Source organism: Silurus meridionalis, chromosome 4 (genome assembly GCF_014805685.1).
Source record: "Silurus meridionalis isolate SWU-2019-XX chromosome 4, ASM1480568v1, whole genome shotgun sequence".
Classification (NCBI taxonomy): domain Eukaryota; kingdom Metazoa; phylum Chordata; class Actinopteri; order Siluriformes; family Siluridae; genus Silurus; species Silurus meridionalis.
The window spans coordinates 37540907-37564538 of record NC_060887.1 but is presented as its reverse complement, the minus strand read 5'-3'; the positions used below and the strand labels follow the sequence as shown (position 1 = coordinate 37564538).

Below are 23632 nucleotides of genomic sequence, written 5' to 3'. Positions count from 1 at the left end.
CTGACTGCTCCTTTTATAGACCCACTAATTTCGCCCAACCATGTGAATGTTCTCACTACCACACTTATACACCTGATTGGTGTGTCTACAATTAAGCAAACAAGTGTTTGCACACCTGATGACTGTGTTGAACCAATTGTTTGGACGGTGCAGTAATTTGACAGTCAGTGGTATTGCAAGTAAGTGACTTCATGATAGATTTTTGTGTGTAATGTATGTTAAGTGTGTTTAGTGTTTTGCAAATCACTGTGTGTAGAGTTTTGCAACTAGTGTGAGGTTGACAATGTGCTTATAGTTGTGCAAATATAGGCTGATGTTTTGCCTCTTGAGTGTAAGGTTTTGCTAATAGTGTAATAGTGTGTAAGCAATCCAAAAAAACTGTAAGTCCGTTTCGGCGTTATGAGAAAAAAATGCCATAAAACGCGTCGGCATGTTTGTCGACCCCCAGAGGGTTAATTATGTTCATCATGGTGGATTTTGATGCTGATTTGAGACTTGGCACAAAGTAAAAACATATTTACTGATTCAAAATCATTTTTCTGTGAAGTTTTTTATTTTTTTATATCTGAATAAAGAAAGGATGTCATAAATAAACATGAATAATATTTTTAATAAAAATGGTCAACAAATATAAAAGCTGCATTAATCACGCGTAAAAAAATTGTGTGCAATTAAAATGAATTTGCGTTAACACATTATTAACATGTTAATTTCAACAGCCCTAATTAATATATTAAAATTTTGATATCTAATAAATGTATCCAGGCTGAAGATCCACCATATAGAACACAAGCAGAGAAAAGATGATGATGATGATCAGGTGATCAGGAATGTCTCTGTTCTCCAGTCATGTTTCCATCACTGACTCCCTCTGTCTCATCCACATAAACCCCACACTTCTTACTGTCTTCTGCCTTGTTCATTGTTATCTTTATAAACTAGTCTACATCTGTGGTGTGTGAGAGACAGGAAATTATTCACCAGTGGGAGATTGAAAAAGCCGCACAATGAGAGAAAATAATATTGACATTTCACCAAATAGATTAAAACTAAAGTAACGAGCCTGTTTTGAAAATGTAAGAAGTAGAAAGTAAAATATGTTTGTACAAAATGTAATGAGTAAAAGTAAAAAGTTGTAAAAAATAAAAAAAACTTACTTTAAAATAAGTAGTAAAGTACTGATACCAGAAAAATATACTTAAGTACATGTAAATGTACACCAGAGCTGATCTACTTCCTGGATTAGACAGATGACTGTGGTGTCAACAGCAAATTTCTGGATCTTCACAGATGAGTCCGCACAAATGCAGCCTTTTGTGTATATTAAAAAAAAAAACAGCGGGAACAGCACACATCCTTGAGGAGGACCAGTGCTGAATGTCTGAGTGCTGGATGTGAAAATCCACTGCTTCACCAATTCAATTAATTTTTTATTTGTTTAGAGCTTTTAACAATGGACACTGTCTCAAACCAGCTTTACAGAAATAAAGTGGTTATAAAGTTGTATAAAAGACAGTGAGCCAGTGGTGACTGTGACAATGAAAAAGATAACATGAGGAAGAAACCTTGAGAGGAACCAGACTCCAAAGGGAACACATCCACATCACCGAATATGTATGTACACACGTGTATAAAGGGTACAACAGGTAATAAAACAGATGAACTCTGCATCATTTGAAGCCCTGCATGTTTATTTCAGACGATGTGTTTACACCTGCAGTGTGTAGTGATGTAGATGATTTTGTGTCTCTTGATCAGCTCGATGTCTTTCTCCAGCTGCTTCATTTCTGACTCCAGTCTTTCCTTTCTGTGTTTCTTAGAAATGATGTCCGTGAACAAAGACAGGCCTTGGTACTGATGATGAAGCTCATCCCAGTTCTTCTTCAGTCCCTGATACACACACACAGAAACATACACACACACACACACACACACACACACACACACACACACACACACACACACACACATTTACTATGTGCTGATGATACAATCCTTTATTCTGTTCTTTCCTTGCTCAAGGGCCCAGGAGTAACCTTTGGCGTGTTGTCACTCAAGTCAAGTTTCAAGTTTATTTCTTTAGCGTTTTTCACAACATACATTGTCTCAAAGCAGCTTTACAGAAATCAACAGTCAATGTAAATGGTGTGTATTTATCCCTGATGAGCAGTCATGGCGACTGTGGCAAGGAAAAACTCCCTTAGCTGTTATGAGGAAGAAACCTTGAGAGGAACCAGACTCAAAAGGGGAACCCATCCTCACTTGGGTGACATCAAGAGTTTGATCATAAATCTTTCTATAATCTTTCTAACTATACAGAACACTGGAGAGTGAGAACTAACATGAGTACTGGAGTATAAGATTATAAGTAATGTTCTTTCTACAGTCTTATACAGTCTTTATGGTTATAAAACTAGGAGCTACTGAGCAACTCATAAAATAGCTCAACATTTGCGATCATCACAGATCCAGCACCAGCTTCTCCATGCCAGAGCCTTTAAACACTCCAGGAGGTCCAATGTCAAAACTCCACACATGTAGTGGGATCCCATTGGCACTGGTACGTCCCTAGATGGTACGGGATGTTTGCGAGTTCAACATCTACTTCTTCAAAGGTCCATAATATTCATGAGGTGAGTTTATATTTTGGCATCGTCGTGCGTTTAAAAAAAAAAGTTTTTTCTCCGATGCCGTGCAGCTCAGAACACAGGTAAGGTGTGTTTTTTCGTTTCCCTTCGGAAATTTCATTGGTCTAATGTTATGTCGCTCAGTTTTTTGGCTTGAAGTTTGTGAAACCGGGAAAACCCAGGAAAAATCCATAAATTAGCCGCTTCATTGTTTAAGTTGCGGGGTTCAAAGCGTAGGAAAAAAGTAGCGGCTTATAGTCCGAAAAATACGGTACCTCCAATTTAGTTTTCCTCCATTTTCTCTCCAGATTACGGGCTGTTCTCTTTAGGGCATGCGTATGACTATTATACCAAGGTGCAGGTGCTTGTTCTCTAACCTTTTTTTTTTTTATATATATTTTTTTTTCTTTATTTTTCACTAAAACAAAATAACAACAGAGCCAATCAGTCAACACACACAGCATACACTCAAGCATATTAATAACAACAATATAATGCTAATATGGGAAAGTGACCATGGAAAGGCAAAGGGCAAATCAAAACAGGATGGAAACATCTACAAATGGGTAAACAAAACAAAACACAAAAAAAAGAAGAACATAAATCTAGGGTCTTGCCTGCAGAGTAAGTAAATCCCACAAAGGGGCCCATATCCACCAGAATACATTTTATTCTGTAAGTCATACGTAAGTTTTTCCAAAGGGAGAAGATTAGCCATTTGTGCTAAACACATCTTTAAAGTTGGTACCTTTGGAGATGACCAGAGAATATGTATGCATTGATAATCCTAGAGCATCGTTTACATCATCTACATGAATATTAAACACTCCTATAAGCAGCACTTTATCAAAATCGATCAAGAGGTCTGAAAGAAAACAAGCAAAAAATCAGCTTAGGGCCTTGGGGGTCTGTAAACGGTGACCAGAGCGAGTTTTCTATGTATGTCTAAAAGTACAATTTTAAGGACGAGCACTTTAAATGATTTAAAGCTGAATCCTAATCTCTGACTAACATTAAGAGAGACACTATAAATGGTTGCTAAACCCCCCCATGACCAGTCTGACGGGGCTCATGCTTATAAACATATCCTGACGGTGTCGACTCGTTTAAGACCAAACTTTAGAACTTTTTGGTGTTTGCTTATCTGCCATTTTTCAGTTTTAACTGCAATAAGATTATTTCTGGATCTTGTGTATTTAATTCTTGGTTTTGCTTCACGAGGAATAGATACGGTTTCTATAAACTGGGCTGTGTGTGAACTTGTAACTATTTGGTCTGTTGTATAAATGTTCTCATAGTCGTAAATTTCCTGATGTTTTACCAGTCAGATGGTGTGAAGTATCCTAGAGATGTTATCTGATAGCACTGCTGCTTCAACTCTGCTGGGGTGCAGGCCATCAGGGCGGAAGAACCTAGGACACTCCCAGAAACAGTTCCAGTTATTAACAAAGAGAAGTTGTGCTCTCGACACCATGACTGTAACCATTCATTTAGTTCAAGGAGTCTACTAAACTTCTCAGCCCCTCGCTGGTAAGCGGGAAGAGGTCCTGACACTATGATCCCCGTTGTGGGTGATGTGCTGCGTACCGTCTCCACCAGGATCCTGAAATCCCTCTTTAAGATCTCCGTTTGCCTCAGCCTCGTGTCGTTCGTTCCGGCATGAAGAACAACCGCTCAGAAGTTCTCGTTCAGGATCGCAGGTACCTGAGCAGCGACATCAAAAACACGAGCACCAGGAAAACAGCGAGTGTGCACCTTACCTTTGGCTCCGGTAGCACGGACATGCCGGACGATGGAATCTCCAAGAATCATAGTATCGCGTTCCGTCTCACGGAGAAGGGCGACGCGGTTCTCGGTCGAGATCTCGAAGGCCGGTGGTGTTGGCGGTGAAGACGTTCTCGACCGGGGCTTGGCTCGTGTCTTCCGCTGCTGCAGCATCCAGGGTCCGTGGTGCCTTGGTGCCGGAGTGAACAATACCTGGGCGGGCCGCGTTGTAGGTGCGCTGGGCCTGGGCAGAGAAACACACTGAGTTGAGGTGCTGGGAGTGTTAGGTTCAACCCGGGAATTTACCTGGGACAAGTGAGCGTCTGCCCGGGATGTTTCCAGCACCGCTTTCCGCTCTCGCAGCTGGGTATGCTTTGCATGCAGCTCACGAATCTGTTTCTCCAAAGCCTCCATCTCCAACGCCACCGTTTGCAACTCAAACGAGTCCTCACCTGTGCTCAAAGGCGGACACACAGCCGGCATAGTGCTTATAATCACGAACAGATTTAGGATACAGAGATATGAGTGAGAGGCAATGAATATAGTAAACACTAGTGATAGTCTGAATCCTAGTGATAGTCTGAATTTTAAGACTTAAATGAGCTTGCCCCTACTGGGAAACTTTGCGGTATATCAGACAAAACAGAATTGTAATGACGCAATAAAAAAGCGCAGCAGCACACGGTTATCTGGATAAGAGCAACATGTCTGCGGTGTGTGTAGAGCGATTTGCAAAACATGCAATGCTGAAATTTCAAGAAGGGTTGTATCTGCAAAGAGTTTCTCCAAGTCGGGTTTAGTTTATCACCTGAAATCCAAACATCCGGATTGCCTTCTAAATATGAGAAGAACACAGCGCAGAAAAGTAATCAATCCGAGCATGCGCACTCCGTCTGTAGCGGAAAGGCAGGAAAGTTTTCCAGTGATGGTGCCAAGGCAAAAGGCATAACACAAAAAATTTTGGATTTCATTGCCTTTTGAATTGAATTTTCATTTCGGTGCATCCCTAAAATATTATCGTTGGTGTGGCCCTCTGACACAATTCAGGTTTCTCATGTGGCCCCTTGTAAAAAATTAATTGCCCCCCCGCCGGTATATTCATCTCACGCACATGCGCATTTGACGAAAATACCATATTACACTCAAGCGAAGTGAACACGCACATTAAAAAAAAAGTCCTTGTTTTCTACCCTGAAACACGTGAAATCAAAGCATCGATCTGTTCTGACTGACCCCCATGTGAAAGAATTGCTTCGAGTGGCAACAAAGGAATACGAGGCAGATTTGAAGTTGATTGTTCAAGGCAAGGAATGCCAAAAGTCCCACTAAGTAACATGCATAGTAAAAGAAAAACGCTATTGTAAATTATTATATTTTTGTTTGTGGACTTGGTTAAACTAAGAGTTTGTGTGTGTGAGACAGTGCACACAATGTTCATTGTTGAAAATGACTGTCCTGTGGTCTTAGAACTGTAGGAGTCAATTTCTGTCATTATGTTGGTGTGTGACATTTACAATAAATCTGTCTGAGCAGAGGTGTGTGTGTGTGTGTGTGTGTGTGTGTGTGTGTGTGTGTGTGTGTAAGAGGAAGGGATGGGTGATGTTCATGTGTGCCCATGTGTATGATGTGGCTCTTTGCGGTAACACGGTAAAAAATGTGGCTCTCGGTCTCTGACTGGTTGGCCACCCCTGCTCTACACACAGTGATTCGCAAAACACTAAACACACTTAACATACATTACACACAAAAATCTATCATGAAGTCACTTCCTTGCAATACCAAAGCACTGATTGTCAAATTACTGCACCGTCCAACCAATTGGTTCAACACAGTCATCAGGTGTGCAAACACTTGTTTGCTTAATTGTAGACACACCAATCAGGCGTATAAGCACTATAAAAAGCAGCAGGTGAGTTTATTGGTCTTCAAGCACAATGGAAAGAGTCAGAGAAAGAGTAAGACGAGGAGGAGAACGAGAAGAACGAAGAGGAGGACAAGGAGGTAGAGGAAGGGGAGGAAGAGGAATCAACAGAGGAGGAATCAACAGGCTGTGCTGGAGGTAGAGGTAGAGGAAGAGGAAGAGGAAGACAAGAAGGTGCTCAAAGAGGACCGAATCTGACAAATGAGATCCACGCAACACTGGTTGACCATGTTGTCAACCACGGCCTGACGCTGAGGGAGCCATATCTAAGCCGATACACAGTGGCAAGTGAGATAAGAACATTTCGACTGGAAAATAGGTATTGTAAAAATATCATCATATCAAAAACATCTGCACGGTTTCAGTAACTGCTCACATTACTGTATTCTATTCACTATCAGCACTTCTGTTACTTTTTCCTGTAAAATTACTGTACTATTGTATACTGTTTTCTTTTGCTACATAGGATTGAGGGTCAGGAATGACAAAGGGGAAGGCCTCCTATGTTCACAGAACAGCAAGAGAGGGAGATAGTAAACATGGTTTTGGACAACAATGCTATAACACTCAATCAGCTCCAAGCTAACGTTGTTAATAACCATGCCAGTTTCAACAATATCCATCAGGTCTCAACATCAACACTGGCACGCATCCTAAAAAAAAAACATATTCAAATGAAGCAAATTTATCGAGTGCCTTTCGAGCGCAATTCCGAAAGGGTGAAACAACTGTGGCATGATTATGCAGAGGTATGTATTCACTTTAGCAGTGTGGTATTGCATACTGTCTCATAATCTTTTACTGTACTGTAATATGTATACTAGATCTACACTGAACTACACAATTTTGCATGACACTGTTCTTCAGAGAGTTTTACGAATGGATGGAGAGGAGATCCAGCATGAGTTCATTTACGTAGATGAGGTTCAACCAGTCGAGAACACGAAGGAGGGGAAGAAACATCATTGGCCACAGGGCTATAGTCAATGTCCCAGGGCAACGTGGGGGTAATATAACACTCCGTGCAGCTATTACACAGAATGGGGTCCTCCACCGCCATGCCCATATGGGCCCTTACAACACAGCACTCATACTTACATTATTGGCCAATTGCACAACATAACAGCAGCAAATCAAATCGAACATACGCAATACATTGTTGTCTGGGACAAGGTGTCTTTCCACCGCTCTGCTTTGGTTCAGAACTGGTTTCAGCAACATCCACATTTCACCGTCCTATATCTTCCACCATACTCTCCATTCCTCAACCCTATAGAAGAGTTTTTCTCGGCATGGCGGTGGAAGGTATATGATCTCCGTCTCCAGGCTGAGGTACCCCTCATCCAAGCCATGGAGGAGGCCTGTGACCAGATGGAGGTAGCAGCAATGCAAGGATGGATTCGTCATTCAAGACGTTTTCTTTTCAAGGTGATGGAAGCCTACTCTAATCATAGGGAAGTAGAAGTGCTAAAAGTGTTTTAGGTTTATCACAGCAGAGTGTAACTCGTGCAAACAGAGTATAGTAATGTGAAACGTGTGTGTTTCATATGGTAACAAAGTGTGGTTTTTAAACAGAAGTGTATAGTTTTTACAAGAGTGTTTAATTATGCAAGTAATCTGTAGTGTTTTGTTAATTGGTGTGTGGTTGTGCTAATTGTGTGTAGTGTTTTGACAACACAGGCCCTGTTTTGAAAATCGTGCTTGAGCAATCCAAAAAACTGTAATAGAGGAAAAAAGGATAGTAAAGTTTGTTTGAAAATGCAGAGAGAAACACAGAACTCGTGACAAACAAGTCAAACACAGGAAGCTATGTCACAGCTACGTCACCTGTCAGTTCCTCATCATTGTTCTTTAAGGCTCTTTTAAAACAGTTGATGTTTTAATTCCATCTTTTATACTTGTGTTCGAATTCTTTCTTTAGTTGGTTTAAACTGACCTCCTGCAGTGTTTTCCCTCTTTCTGTAAGAGCGCGTGAACGCTGACCTTTTCTTATGCTTGGTGGTTTTGTACTATCAGCTCCCTCCTGAGACTGTGGTTGACTTGTTTGAGCTTGCTGTAATGTGATGACCTGCTCTACGCTGTCATCTTCTTGAGTAGTAGGATTTGCATTACTACTTTTTGAGGATAGCTCTGTATTTTTTTGTGTCTGACATTGTGACCTTGTGCTATATAATGCATTATTGACTACGTGCTGCACTATATGACGTGATTCTTGTAAAGTAATTGAAAGATCTAGTGATTAGCTATTAGGCTAGAGTTACGTAACCCAAAATTGAAAATTACAATAACAATAGAACAAGAAATATAATCACTAGTTTGTATTACAGCAACATCAAGATACTATGTAATGTGCACATGTAAACATTTAAAAGTCACTTCAAAAATGTCAAACTCAGTCTCCTCAATGTCCAATGAACATTTGCTTATCAACTTAGTCTTTATAGTTTCTCAGTAAGCTACTGATAAAGGAAATGTCCAGTTTATCTCCAAATCAACGCTGAAATATCAGTGCAACTTAAACTTGTTTGTTTTAAACTTGGTACTTCCCTTAATAGATGTGTAACATCTCTTGCTGGTCGACTTCCATGTACAGCTTCACCATGTGATGATCTTGTCCTTTACTGAAGCAGTGAAGTGTTTTACTATACCACCCTTCAGTCACAATCTGAAGGCCGAGGTTCTTTTACTGATGTTTATTACACTTGACATCAACACCGACATCAACACCGTAGAACTGAATAACAGGATCAATATACAAAATACATTCAGTTACAAATAAAGACACAACATTAAATTTAGACATAAAACAGAAAATAAACCTACACACCACTTTGTCTGCTTGTAGACTAAGAGTGGTAACTTCTTACACAAACTTATATTTTAATTAAACACATCTTACTTTACAATAAACATCACAGCTTTCAATACTCATCATGACTTTTTCTCACATGAGGTGAACAGGAAGTGACCTGTACCACCAAATATGATGGGAAATGTATTAATATAACACAAACTCACATAAATCATAAAAAATCAAAAACTTATTTAGTCTACCAGTCAAATATACATATTATAAAAAAATGATGAATTATAAAAATAAACAAGTTAAACTAACAAAAAAATAACCGAAATAAATAAACATTTAATTGTGAAGGCGCCACCGTGTGGACATGATATAGTATAAACGGAATGTTTATGACTGCAGATACAAAGTTAACAAAAGTGATTAACGAGATTGGACAAATTTTGTATTTTATTTTATTTTTTAATACCAAAAGAACAAGAGGTATTACATACTCATGTTAAATTTACACTTACAGAAAAAAATAATAGATAAATAAATAAATAAATAAATACACTACATAAAAAATGTATATTAAATAAATTTCAGTTTTCAGAGCATTACATGTGTTCAGTGCTTTTTTGTTTTTTGTTTATTTCGAGAGATTCACATACAATTCGAAGTCATTAATAAAATGTTAAATGTTGAGTCCACTTTTTCTTATAAATATGGTTTCTTTTTCTTGACCACAGAATTCACAGAAATATAAAATATTCAGCTTAAATCTTTCCGAAACATGCTTAGCAGGATCAATTCTATGGAGTATTTTTGTTTTGTTTTTGACAGATTGACGGTGTGAAAACTCCCCGTGTGACGTCACAGTGTCCCCCTCTCTGTATAAGTGGGACTGGACGTGCTCATTTGCGAGTTTGCAGTTGAAAATGAGTTGTTTTATGTTCTTCAGAAGGCGGCAGAAACTAGAATCTAAGCAGGCTCGTGAAATCGAGAGTTTAGAGAAGAAGCTGGTGGACACAGTCGAAACAATACATCAGATTATCCTTGAGAAAGAAAGTCTGAGGAAAAAGATTATTCATCTCAGTAACGAGAACAACAAACATCTCCAGGATCTCACCAAGCTCCAGGAATCCTTGAAACACTATAATGACGTGGAGTAGGCTGTAGAGCAGGACTGAGAGAGCTGGAGAAAAGAACAAGAGCTTCTGGAGGAACAGATCGCTCAGCTTTACAAAAAGAAATCGAGCAGGAAAAAGAGATGCTGGACATGGAGGAGAGGAACATCTCGAAGCTTCTAACCACTCAGGACCCCCTGAAAGTCATGAGGAACTGGGGAAGGCATAACAGGAGAACTTAACAGCTCAGAGTATATATCATTTATAAGTGTATATAACGTGTGTGCCTATCTATCTATCTATCTATCTATCTATCTATCTATCTATCTATCTATCTATCTATCTATCTATCTATGAATGAATGAATGAATGAATGAATGAATGAATGACATGTCGAGCTTGAAATAGTCCTGTTCCTAAAATCAAATCAGTTTAATGAGTAAAAATGTCTATAAATACATTAATTTCTGAAATATTGAGTTTGTTGTAATTACATAATAAAACGTAAATTTTATTGCACTGCACATCAGTGTGTAATTATTTATTTATTTATTTATTTATTTCATTCAGCAAGATTTATTCAAACTTCATTCTTTCACACTGGATCACAGGGAGGACTGAGTTACCTGCTCGTGATGGAAAAGAAGGCGTCCTACAAATATTACAACTAAAATGGCTTTGAAATGCAACAGCAATGATGATGATGATAATGATGAATACATTATGATGATAATAGTGTTGAAGATAACTGATCTTTTTCCACTCTGAACTCTGCAAGGTTCATTGATATGCTTTTATAATTGTGAAACAGAGGAAACAGGTGACACTCAAACCCCTGGAAAAAGAGTTTTCTCTCAGTATATTCCACCTGGTGATGATTAAAATACCACATCATTACTGGACCTGTGTCCATGTTTTATCAGCTCATTTCCACTGACCACACAGAGGGAACAGATTTACCTGGAAGTGTGAGGAAAGTGTTTTCCTCTCTATATTACACTGTGAGGGTTTATAAAGCTTTACAATCTTTTATTTGTACACAGGAATAAGTCAGGTGCTGTTATAGACTGCCATCTACTGGTGCCAACACCAAACATTGTACACACTCTGACACCACAATCAGAAAATCATGACGAATTTACATGTACATGGTGTTAAACTGTAAATCAAACATATATGTGAAATTATAGTTATAATTATTAGCAGTAGAAGAATTGGCAGAAACAGTCTGACAACTAATAATCTCAAAACTCTCAAAACAGATCTCTTCTCTGACTTGTTCTCTCAAGGCTTTGACATATAATATGATCTATAACATCATCTAGACTTCTTCCAAGAAAAAGATCTCACTCTTATCCAAACATTTCCAATGCAAATAATAAATAAAATGTGTCTCAGGATGGAAGTGAAGGTCAGGGACCTGCTTCATCTCTCACATTATAAACAGTTCTTTAAAAAAAAAAGAAGGAAAACATAAAAAATACAATATAAATCAGTATTAAATAGTTAATATTCTACAACGTAATGTTAAATATGATGTTGCCACAATGTTTCTGTAATGCTCAAAAATAATCGTGTCCCCTGTAAAAGAGTTTCCGTTTGTTAAGCTGCTGAATGTAAAAGAACACTGGATGTGTACTGTTAATTAGATGTTTTCTTATCGTGTGTGATTTGTGATGGAGTTTGAGCATAAAAACAGCATGATTACTGATATAAAATGTTTATCTCAGTGTTTATGTGATTATTTAAATATCACTCTTTAGGATTTCGTTCAGTTAAAAACATTAAAGTGTAATTTTAGAGCTTAAATGTGATCATTTATGGTTAATATGTGAAACAATGATAAAGTACACTATATGGACAAAAGTATTGGGACACCGGACTTTTCCAGCCATATGTGCTTCTGTCCCAAACTGTTATCGCAAAGCTGAAGACACAATTTTACAGAAAGTTTTTGGATTCAGTAGCATGAAATTGTTCCTTCACTTGAACTAGGAGACTGCAAAACAGAAGTGGGACCGACAGAGAGCTGAGAAAAGTAGACAGGAGTACAAGGAGATGCAGCAGCAGGTGAAGAGGGATGTGGCAAAAGCCAAGGAAAAGGCATATGAGGAGCTGTAGGAGAGGTTGGACAATAAGGGAGGAGAAAAGGATTTATAGCGATTGGCCAGGCAGAGGGACCGAGCTGGGAAGGATGTGCTGCAAGTTAGAGCAGTAAAGGATGGAGATGGAAATGTGTTGACTAGTAAGGAGAGTGTGTTGAGAAGGTGGAGGGAGCATTTTGAGCAGCTGATGAATGAGGAAAATCAGAGAGAGAGAAGGTTGGAGGATGTGGAGTTGGTGAAGCAGAATGTAGATAGGATTAGTAAGAAGGAAGTGAGAGCAGCGATTAAGAGGATGGTCGGTTGGACCAGATGACATACCGGTAGAGGCGTGGAGATGTTTGGGAGAGATGGCAGTGGAGTTTTTAACCAGATTGTTTAACAAGATTCTGGAAGGTGAGAGGATGCCTGAGGAATGGAGAAGAAGTGTGCTGGTACTGATCTTTAAGAATAAAGGAGATGTGCAGACCTGCAGTAACTACAGGGGAATTAATTTGATCAGTCACACCATGAAGTTATGGGAAAGAGTAGTGGAAGCCAGGCTGAGAGAAGAGGTGACCATCTGTGAGCAACAGTATGGTTTCATGCCGAGGAAGAGCACCACAGATGCCTTATTTGCTTTGAGGATGTTGATGGAGAAGGACAGAGAAGGACAGAAGGAGTTGCATTCTGTGTTTGTAGATTTAGAGAAAGCGTACGACAGGGTGCCAAGAGAGGAGCTGTGGTATTGTATGAGGAAGTCAAGTGTGTCAGAGAAGTATGTGAGGGTGGTGCAGGACATGTATGAGGACAGTGTGACAGAAGTGAAGTGTGCAGTAGGACTGGTTCAGGGTGAAGGTTGTACTGCATTAAGGATCAGCCCTGAGCCCTTTCCAGTTTGCAGTGGTGATGGACAGGTTGATGGACAAGGTCAGACAGGAGTCTCCCTGCACGATGATGTTTGCAGATGATATCGTGATTTGTGGTGAGAGTACGGAGCAGGTTGAGAAGAGCCTGGAGAGGTGGAGATATGCGTTGGAGAGAAGGGGAATGAGAGTCAGTAGGAGTAAGACAGAGTACATGTGTGTGAATGAGAGGGAGGGCAGTGGAGGGGTGCGGTTGCAGGGAGAAGAGGTGGAGAAGGTGGAGGAGTTCAGGTACGTGGGGTCAACAGTGCAAAGTAATGGAGAGTGTGTTAGAGAAGTGAAGAAAAGAGTGCAGGCAGGGTGGAGTGGGTGGAGAAGAGTGACAGGAGTGATTTGTGATAGTAGGGTATCTGCAAAAATGAAAGGGAAAGTTTATAGGACTGTGGTGAGACCTGCGATGTTGGATTAGAGACGATGGCATTGAGTAAGAAGAAGGAGGCAGAGCTGGAGGTAGCAAAGCTGAAGATGTTGAGGTTTTCGTTGTGAGTGCCGACGATGGACAGGATTAGAAATGAGTTTATTAGAGGGACAGCCCATGTAGGATGTTTTGGTGACAAGGTGAGGGAGGTGTGATTAAGATGGTTTGGACATGTGCAGAGAAGGGACATGAGTTATATTGGTAGAAGAATGCTGAGGATGGAGACACCCGGAAGGAGGAAAAGAGGAAGGCCAAGGAGGAGGTTTATGGATGTGGTGAGGGAAGACATGCAGGTATTTGGTGTGAAAGAGGCAGATGTAGAGGACAGGGTGGTATGGAGACGGATGATCCACTGTGGCGACCCCTAATGGGAGCAGCCAAAAGATGAAGAAGACTTGAACTAGAAGACCCAAACCAGTTCCAGCATGACAATACCCCTGTGCACAAAGCCAGCTCTATGAAGATCTGCTTTTCACTGTTTGAAGTAAAAGATCTCCTGCTATGGAGCTCTGACCTCAACCCTATTGAACACCGTTGGGTCTCCTCACCTACATCAGTACTTGACTTTACTAACACATCTTCCACTAGTGCCTCTTCTTCCTGAGGGCTCTGAAAAAAACCATCTTTCTACACACGTCCTGGTGAACTTCTACCATTGCACCATTGAGAGCATTATGACAAGCTGTATTACAGTCTGGTATGGACACTGATCTGTGTCAGATCGGAGGGTGGTGAGAACTGCCAAACTTCACTCCCATAGACTGAAAACATTTACAGGAAACACTGTCTCAGGAAAACAAACCCATAAGGTAGGGCTGGGCGATATGGCCTAAAAAAAATCTGATTTGCGATTTAAATCGATTTTTTTCCCCCTCAACCTGCATATGACAAAGCAAATGTTCAAAAAAAAAGTTTTAACTTTATCAAATGGGTTAAAGTGCAATCAGAAACAACAAGCCATTGTAAATTGTGAAAATAGAACGTAACATAACATAAAATGAGCAAACCTACAAAGAAAAATGTTATGAGTGTTTAAATGTGGAACATGATTGAAAATTCACCTGAGGTTTGGAGTGATTTTGTCTTTACTTTTCTCCAAGACTCCACAGTAAAATGAGTTGAAATTTGAAATAAGAATATAATAGACAGGGAGATTCTAAATAAGAATTATTTGAAAGATTGAGCAAACCTCAAAAAAATGTTTTATGAGTGTTTGAATGTGGTAATTTAAATGCTCTGATTGTTCTGTTTCTTAATGGAAACGCGGTTCTGAAGCGTCTTTACAGGTATTTTGACCGCTCCCACCACCCGTACCGGAAGTGTACGATTAGACGCGCAACACTAAACAAAGTGCGGCTGCTTAACCGTGTATTTTCAGGATGTGGCTGCTTAAGCGCAGTCTTGTGCTGACGCGGTCTTGTTTACTTCGTAGGGCACTACATCTCTCCCACTCGACAGCATGCCTCTGTTTGAGATGCTGCAGTAAATTGATGCTACTGCTACCTTTGCTTGCTCGCTGCCATGTTGTTTGTGTATCTCTATAGCAAACGCGCGGGGGAGTCCGTTCAAAACTATGGAAGCCCAGAGGAGACCGTCGGCGGACATTAAAGAGAAAACCGATTTTTATTAAAACATATCGATGTAAACTACACATTCGAGTTAATCGATAAAATCGATTTATCGCCCAGCCCTCCCATAAGAAGAACGTTACTTTACTGAAACATCTTTATACACAAATATAATGCTGTCATAGACAAGAATGAGCGAGCAGATTAACTGAAGATTGGATGGTACATCAGTTTGTTCATTTTGAACAATAAACAACTGTTTGTTGTTATTTATGTATTTATTTTTTTTTAGGGAAAAGATCTCAGGAGGACAAAATGATGTTTCAGTGGCATTAGTGATTAGTTGGGGATTTAAAGTAGATTAGGCTCCAGTTAAGGCTTTTAAAGATTTCCATAAAGATCTATATAAAGGTTGTAGGAGCTGTAGGTAATTTGATAGTAGCTGTAAAAACAGTTACACCTGCTGGAAACTTGGTGTGTTTTAGGTGTTTATTACCTGATAAAGCACTGTAGTTATAATATTTAACATTTTACATTCCACCTTTTAATACTGATATATTTGAACACATTTCCCCCTGTTTTAGATCAACTCAATGAAGTGAGAATATTACAGTCATAATATGGGGGGAAGAAAGAAATGTGCTGAACACAGTAAACCAGATTACTACCATATATATTCCATTAATACTTTCGCTGGTACACACATTCAAATATATATATATATATATATATATATATATATATATATATATATATATATATATATATATATATATATATACACTGTATAGAAGTGTGCTATATCTGATATATAATAATAAATAATAATATTATAGAATTTATATATAGAATAATAAATTATGAAGTGTGAGCTTAAATTCCTCTGAAATGGACTTTTATTTATGTTTAGCAGGGGTGCCAATACTTTATTACAGCGCACAAACGATATCAGTGTATTTAATATCAACACAATATTAAAAATGCCGATTATTAATGCACTTATAATAAATCTAAATACAGGCAACATACGACCATTCGACTTTACGACCATTCGACTTTACGACCACAAGCCGCGGCGTACGACAGTGCGCACCAGCTTCCGGCAGCACTACCATCTCCGCGATTTAGAAAGATAAAGAAAGAATTCGTGAATTAAAATGGAGTAGAGATGATACAAATATCATAAAATGAACAAATACTACTTAAAGATTTTTATAACATCATTTCACAGTACTGTACATATAGCCTTCTCTACTTACAAACAAATCGACAACCTGTAAAAGATTAATGACATCACTAAGAACCAAAATAAGCTGTTTCACACACACACACACACACACACACACACACACACACACAGGGAGGTTTAAATAAGTATATAAGTAGTAAATAAACAATCAAACAAAATCGTTTTGTACGTACATTACGTAATAATCGCACGCGCTACGTGAACTAGTACGTGTTACCGGAAGTTCACGCAGACAGAGCGGATGAATAGATACGTTTATGTAAATAAACAAAAATACATACTTTCTCCACAAATATTTATTATCAGTGAAATAATTAATGATTTGCGTGAATAGACAATATTTACTTTCAGCGCGTGCACACGCCATCTACGTTACGTAAACTCTGTCACGTGGTACACGGCATCAGAAAAATGGCCACGTGTTAGAGGAAGTTCACGCAAACAGCGGATTTCTATGTAGCTACAGTATATAAATATTACATATATTTTATAACAATAGTAATATAATAAATACATTTCGTGCCTGATTGTTTTGTTTTTAAAATTGGTTTATTTTTTAATAAAACAAGATAAAAAATGTCTGCGTGTTGAACACGTGCAGTAGGCGGAGCTGTTGCTAAGCAACCGTTCGCGTGATAAACAAAACACGTTGTATCGCTGTACGTATAAAAGCGTCCATCCGATTGATTTAGATGTTCTGAGGAGTTTGGTTGTGTTTGTTTCCTATGAAAGCTACAATCTCGAGTGTAATGCATCCTCCTGAGAACTTTTATCACCTGATTCCCAGAGAGGAGGTGAAGAGTGAAAAAGCTCCCAGGTAAGAGTCCATTTACACTCCAGAGAGAGCGTGTTCCTGTTCCTGACACTGGAGAATCTTTCCATAAATATCATTAAAACTAACAAAATTAATAATGTGTACACACACACACACACACACACACACACACACACACACACACACACACACACACAGCTGGTTAAACAATTTCTTACATTCTAAATATAAAAAATGAAAGGTGAAAATGATGATGAAGATGTGGTTATAATTTTTCACTTCTGTAGAATGGCTTTATTATATTAATATTACTTAATCATGAACATGTGTGTAATGGAATAAATATAAATATATTAATTATAATAATAAATATAATTATATAAATGATAGATAATACGGATAATATAAAAACAAACACCACTAGAGGTCGCTCTCGTATTGACAGGGGATCTTTTAGTTGCTCCAGCAAAACAGAAGCAACCTGGAAAAACTAAAGGTATGGACCTCTAATGATGATGATGATGATAATGTTGATGTTGATGTGTTCATTTACAGATACATGTCACAGTTCAGAGAGCAGGTTAAACAGGAGCAGAAGCTGAACAAAGCCTCCCACAGGACCATGGGTCCAGCTAAAGTGGAAGTGTCTTCTCCAGATAAATTCCTGAAGAAACACTCCAAAGAACCCAAACTTCCTGAAAGTAAGAGATCAGTAAAGCTGCACAACACACACACACACACACACACACACACACACACACACACACACAAACACTAATGATAATGAGGATGTAATGAAAGTCCTGAAACAGTATCATGAAGTCACATCACCACACTGTTCTCCTCAGAGAAGCCGTTCTTGTACAGAGAGGTCCTGCCCAGGAAACCGTCGATCCCGGCCAAAACCGAGCAGCTGCTCGCCGGAGGACACGCCCAACGAGACTTTGTGAGAAGGAACGCAGTGGAGAACATAAAGGCAGTTCCACGTAAACCCGAACCTGCTTCCGTACACACCAGACATGGAGACAAGGAGCTGCTGGAGAACTCAGGCCTCGTCCCAAAGTATATCAAGAGAAAGGTGAGTGAGAGAAAGGTGTGAAGGAACAGAATAAAGGATTGTATTATCAGTACATAGTAAATGTGTGTGTGTGTGTGTGTGTGTGTGTGTGTGTGTGTGTGTGTGTGTGTGTGTGTGTCAGGATTACGGGAAAGTGCCGGAGTACCTGAAACAGAGGCAGGAGGAGTTGAGGAGAGCGCAGGAGGAGTACGATCGCTACGTGAAGAAGAAGAGGAAGGAGGAAGCCATGATGCAGCTCTCTGAAGAGGAACGACAGGATATACTGCACGTGAGTCTCACACACACAAACACACACTCAATCACATGCTCTCACACATGCACATGTACACAAACACACACACCTCAAGATGTAACCCAGACATGCATCTGTTTTACATAAACTCTGCTGTGTGTGGGTGTGTGTGTGTGTGTGTGTGTGTGTGTGTGTGTGTGTATCAGGGACTGAAGAAGAACTGGGATGAGCTCAATCATCAGTACCAAGGCCTGTCTTTGTTCACGGACATCATTTCTAAGAAACAAAAAAAGGAAAGACTGGAGTCAGAAATGAAGCAGCTGGAGAAAGACATCGAGCTGATCAAGAGACACAAAATCATCTACATCACTAAAAACTAATGCCGACACGTCACTGACACGTCACTGACACACTACATGCTACACTGAATTCACCTGCTCTCCTGCATGTGCTGTAAAACCTGTCTGCATTACATCTTCACACTGCAGGTGTAAACACATCGTCTGAAATAAACATGCAGGGCTTGAAATGATGCAGAGTTCATCTGTTTTATTACCTGTTGTACCCTTTATACACGTGTGTACATGCATACCAGGTCCTGGAGAGAGGGCAATATGTAATGTAATATGTACATTGTATGTATAATTGTACAGAAGTTATATACAGTGTTTATGCAGTGATCTAATGGTGTAGTGTAGAGTTCAGTAATGTGATGGTGGATGGAAAAAAGCTGTCCCTGAACCTGCTGGTGTTCTGGTGCATATGTTCTTGTATCTCCTTCTTGATGGAAGGAGGTTAAACAGTTTGTGACTGGGATGTGAAGAGTCCTTGATAATGTTGTGAGATGTGCAGGCATCTACTGTGGTGAAGGTGTTCAATAGCAGGTAGTTGGGTGCCAGTGATGAGTTTTGGCCACCCTTTGCAGGGCTTTGCATTCACACACAGTGGAGCCTCCGTACCATACAGTGATGGAGTTGGTCAGGATGCTCTCATTGATGCAGTGGTAGAAACTTGTTAAAATGCCTGGGGACAGATGAGCTTTCTTGAGACTTCTCCAGTATACAGGCTTTGTTGAGCCTTCCTAACCAGAGCTGAAGTGTTCTGGTGCCAGGACAGATCCTCAGAGATGTGAACTCCCAGGAACTTAAAGCTGGAGACTCGCTCTACATTAGTTCCATTGATGTTGACTGGGAAATATCTCCTGCTGTTGGATTTCCGAAAGTTCACGATGAGCTCTTTAGTCTTCGTGGCGTTGAGGGTCAGGTTGTTGGTGGCACACCATGCTGTCAGGCTTCGGATCTCTTCCCTGTAGGCCGATTCATCATCATTGCTGATCTGGCCGACCACGGTGGTGTCATCTGCATACTTGGTGAAGATGTTGTAGTTATACAGAAGAGCACAGTCGTGGGTGAACAGGGAGTAGAGCAGTGGGCTCAGAACACAGCCCTGTGGAATGCCAGTGTTCAGAATGAGGGTTGAGGATACCTGGTTGCCCAACCTAACAGATTGAGGTCTGTTGGTAAGAAAGTCCAGAATCCATCTGCAAGTGGAGGTGCAGATACCCAGGTCACTGAGCTTAGTGATCAGTACAGTGGAGAGGACTGTACTGAAGGAGAGAAATTACTACTGAATCGCAAAATCTGGAGAGACGCTGGGCCTCATGTTGTGCACGCGCCGCCATCTTGGTCTTATTTTGGGATCATAAAAGAAATGAACGTATTTAAAGAGTTTTTTACTCGTTGAACTCATTTGAGTTTTGAAACAAGACTATTTGAAGCTCGACATGTCTTTGTGTGTTTAAAAATAGCTTTATTCATCTTATCATCGGTTTACTGTTTCTTATCACAGGTAATATTATATTTTAATACTTGCTGCGATGCAATTTTTTATAATTGTGACAAAAAAATTCAAATGAAGTATAATTATTTATTATATATAATAAAAAAAATAAAAAATATAGATAGATAGATAGATAGATAGATAGATAGATAGATAGATAGATAAATAGATAGATAGATAGATAGATAGATATAAAAATAGTATACAAATTATACAATTATAAAAATGTATAAATGTAAAATTAATGCATACTGTATAACCATATTTAATATATTTGTAATTGTCATTTTTCTGAAATTGTGGGGGTTCAAACCATCTCAATCTAGCATCCCTCACCTTGTCTCCAAAACAGAATCCAAAACTACAGTACATCCGGCTCATATACGATCCTTGATGCAATCCAACCTCCACCTTGAACCAGTCTGTCGTTCCTACTGCACACTACACTGCTGTCACACTGTCCTCATACACCACCCTCACATACTTCTCTGCCACACCTGACTTTCTAATACAATACCACAGCTCCCCCTCCACCCTGTTGTATGCTTTCTCTCAATCCACAAAAACACAGAACAACTCCTTCTGACCTTGTCTCTACTTCATCATCAACATTCAAGCAGATAAAGTGTCTGTAGTGCTCTTCCTCGGCATGACTCCACCATCTTATTCTTCTTTTAGTCATTACTCTCCTCCTCTTCTTTATCACCTCCAAAACCCTCCAACAGACTGATGCATCTGATGCTGTCTAGCTACACTGTCCCCTGCCAACACCTTACATTCTCCAATCTCTTTCAGGTTGCATCTCCTACATAGAACATAATCCACCTGTGTGCACCTTCCACTACTTTTATACGTCACCCTATGATCCTCCTTCTTCCTTAAATAAGTGTTCACCACTGCTATTTCCATCCTTTTATCAAAATCTATCACCATCTGCCTGTCCACATGCTTCTCCTTAAAGCAATTTTTCAGAAATATTTAATGGGAAACCATTTTTGATTGAATCCATCACTGTGTCACGTGTGAGCTGTTTGTGCAACCTGATGTTCGCGAGTCACAACAGAACAGATCCAGTGCAACTTTCCTGAAGTTTCAAACAAACAGTTTACACAATAGCACTTCATTAAACTGCACCATATTCACATGATGAGTATTATACAGTTTTTATTTACCATGCTGATGTTTCACCTTCATCCATGACACTAGTGTTTTCTTTTCACGTGCTCGTGCATCACTGTGGTACTTTTATCCCACACAAGCTCATCTTTGAATAACTTGCAGGTTACAGTTTTCTTTGTTGTGTTTAATATAAAATGCTCTCATGCCCTGGATGACTTTCGATGCACCATTTCGCGTGCGGCTCTGTTACCTTAACGTCACGCTAACCCGTAAACCGTAACTTGAGCAGCACAACTAAACGATAACGGCATACATTGACCTTGAATTTCATTATCGATTACTATCGCTTTTTCTTACAATCGTTGTTTCAGCTTTAATACAGTCACTGTTCCTGAAAGGGCTGTCAGGTTTACAGGGCAACTCTGTTGCTTAATATAACAACAAACTGATTCAACATTAAAGTCTTTTTTAGGGATAAATCTTTTGTAAAAATGTAAACATCTTGAACTTTATTTTAATTCATTTATCGTTTCTGTGAACTAAAGATCTGGAACAATACCAACAACCTAAAAAAATAAATAAAAATAAAGATGTGTTTAAATAATTGTTTAAAAAATGTCTACTATTTTCCTGTTTATAAAATAAAATAAAGTATTGAATAGTCTTATCTTCATAATAATCTTAAATATAATCAAACAGGTACATTTTATAACCAAACTTGAAGAATGAAATGAAATGAAAGTAAAAGAATAACACAGACTACGTATGTGCAGTTCAATAGAGTTTATTTATGTCTTATTATTTTATCACAACAGATTAAATATAACAGAAATAAAATGTATTTATAGATATTTTTACTCATTAAACTCAAATAATAAAAATAGCTTTATTAATCTTATAATTAGTTTATTGTATTTTATTACAGGAAATATAAGATACATATAAGCACATTCAGTATGTTTACACTTGCTGAAATGTCATTTGTCTGAAATGTTGACAAAATAAAAAGAAAGAAAGAAAACACTGATATAAAATATGATTACGTGTATAAAAAGTGTGTACAATTTAATAAAATATTCTGAAAATAATATAACAGTTATAAATGTAAAATGAATGAACCAGTAGTCATGGAAACGGTAAAATGTTAATGAGATGCACGTGTTTTTAATCTATATTTGATTGTGAAACTCTAATCAGCATGTAGAACTAAGCAGCTGAACTCCTTGGGATTTAGGATTGGAGATGTTCCAGCTCAGTTTGTCTACAGTCCTGTCACTGTTTCCCCCCGAGACCCCCCGCGGTGTCCCAGTCACTCACACCGCGCTGCTCGCTCTCTACTCCGGCTCTATCCGTCCCCGAGCCTCCGCCTGCTGCAGCGCCGCCTCTGGCCTCAGAGAGCATGACGTCCCGCTGAGCATCAGTCGCTTTTTACACAGTTTACACCCGTTCTGTCTTATTTACGACTGTAATCTCACTCTTCTCTCAGGAGAAATAAACAGAGAGAAAAGTGGAGAAAACGAGGAAACGTGGGAGAGGGAGAGACGTCACTGGGGGGACACTTCCGGAAGAGAGAAATGGGGCGGGGCAATGTGACGTCTTATACATTTTTAAACCTATATAAAGAGCAGAGCGCGTCACTGTTGCTCATTTGCCGCTGCAGATGCGCTGTAACAGCTGTAGAGCACTGTAACATCTGCAGAGCGCAGTAACATCTGTATAGCGCTATAACAGCTGTAGAGCGCTGTAACATCTGTAGAGCGCTGTAACAGCTGTAGAGCGCTATAATATCTGTAGAGTGCTGTAACATCTGCAGAGCGCAGTAACATCTGTATAGCGCTATAACAGCTGTAGAGCACTGTAACAGCTGTAGAGCGCTATAATATCTGTAGAGCGCTATAACATCTGTAGAGTGCTGTAACATCTGCAGAGCGCAGTAACATCTGTAGACAGCAGTAAGGGCTGAAGAGCACTACTATAAGATGGCAATGAATCAGCTATTTACATGGCTTAGAACCTTTTTCCAACCCAGCGTGCAGGAGGAGTCTAAGATTGATCCTCGAGTCAAAGTGTTGCAGAAGCAGCTCACGGACACAGTAAGAAAAATGGAGGAATGGCAGAAGAAA

General features: G+C 39.4%; 1 protein-coding gene and 1 long non-coding RNA gene across 2 annotated transcripts; one reads left to right on the top strand and one right to left on the bottom strand.

Annotated features, from left to right (window-relative positions):
- Positions 1 to 1813: 1813 nt before the first annotated feature.
- On the bottom strand, positions 1814 to 4007 carry LOC124383943. The gene is made up of 2 exons (XR_006925307.1): positions 3949 to 4007; positions 1814 to 1890 (listed from the first exon to the last, which is right to left on the bottom strand). It is a non-coding gene; the product is annotated as an uncharacterized LOC124383943 (long non-coding RNA).
- A 13105-nt stretch (positions 4008 to 17112) lies between these two features.
- Positions 17113 to 19083, top strand: LOC124384888 (enkurin-like). The gene is made up of 5 exons (XM_046847871.1): positions 17113 to 17283; positions 17797 to 17942; positions 18090 to 18319; positions 18441 to 18587; positions 18758 to 19083. The coding sequence occupies exons 1-5, from the start codon at positions 17192 to 17194 to the stop codon at positions 18929 to 18931; spliced, it is 789 nt and encodes a 262-aa protein (XP_046703827.1). The 5' UTR covers positions 17113 to 17191; the 3' UTR covers positions 18932 to 19083.
- Positions 19084 to 23632: the final 4549 nt, after the last annotated feature.

Coding starts and splice junctions, on each gene's coding strand:
- LOC124384888 (XM_046847871.1), top strand. CDS start 17,192: ATGAAAGCTACAATCTCGAGTGTAATGCATCCTCCTGAGAACTTTTAT. Junction 17,284..17,796: donor AAGAGTGAAAAAGCTCCCAG/GTAAGAGTCCAT, acceptor GTTCATTTACAG/ATACATGTCACAGTTCAGAG. Junction 18,320..18,440: donor CAAAGTATATCAAGAGAAAG/GTGAGTGAGAGA, acceptor TGTGTGTGTCAG/GATTACGGGAAAGTGCCGGA.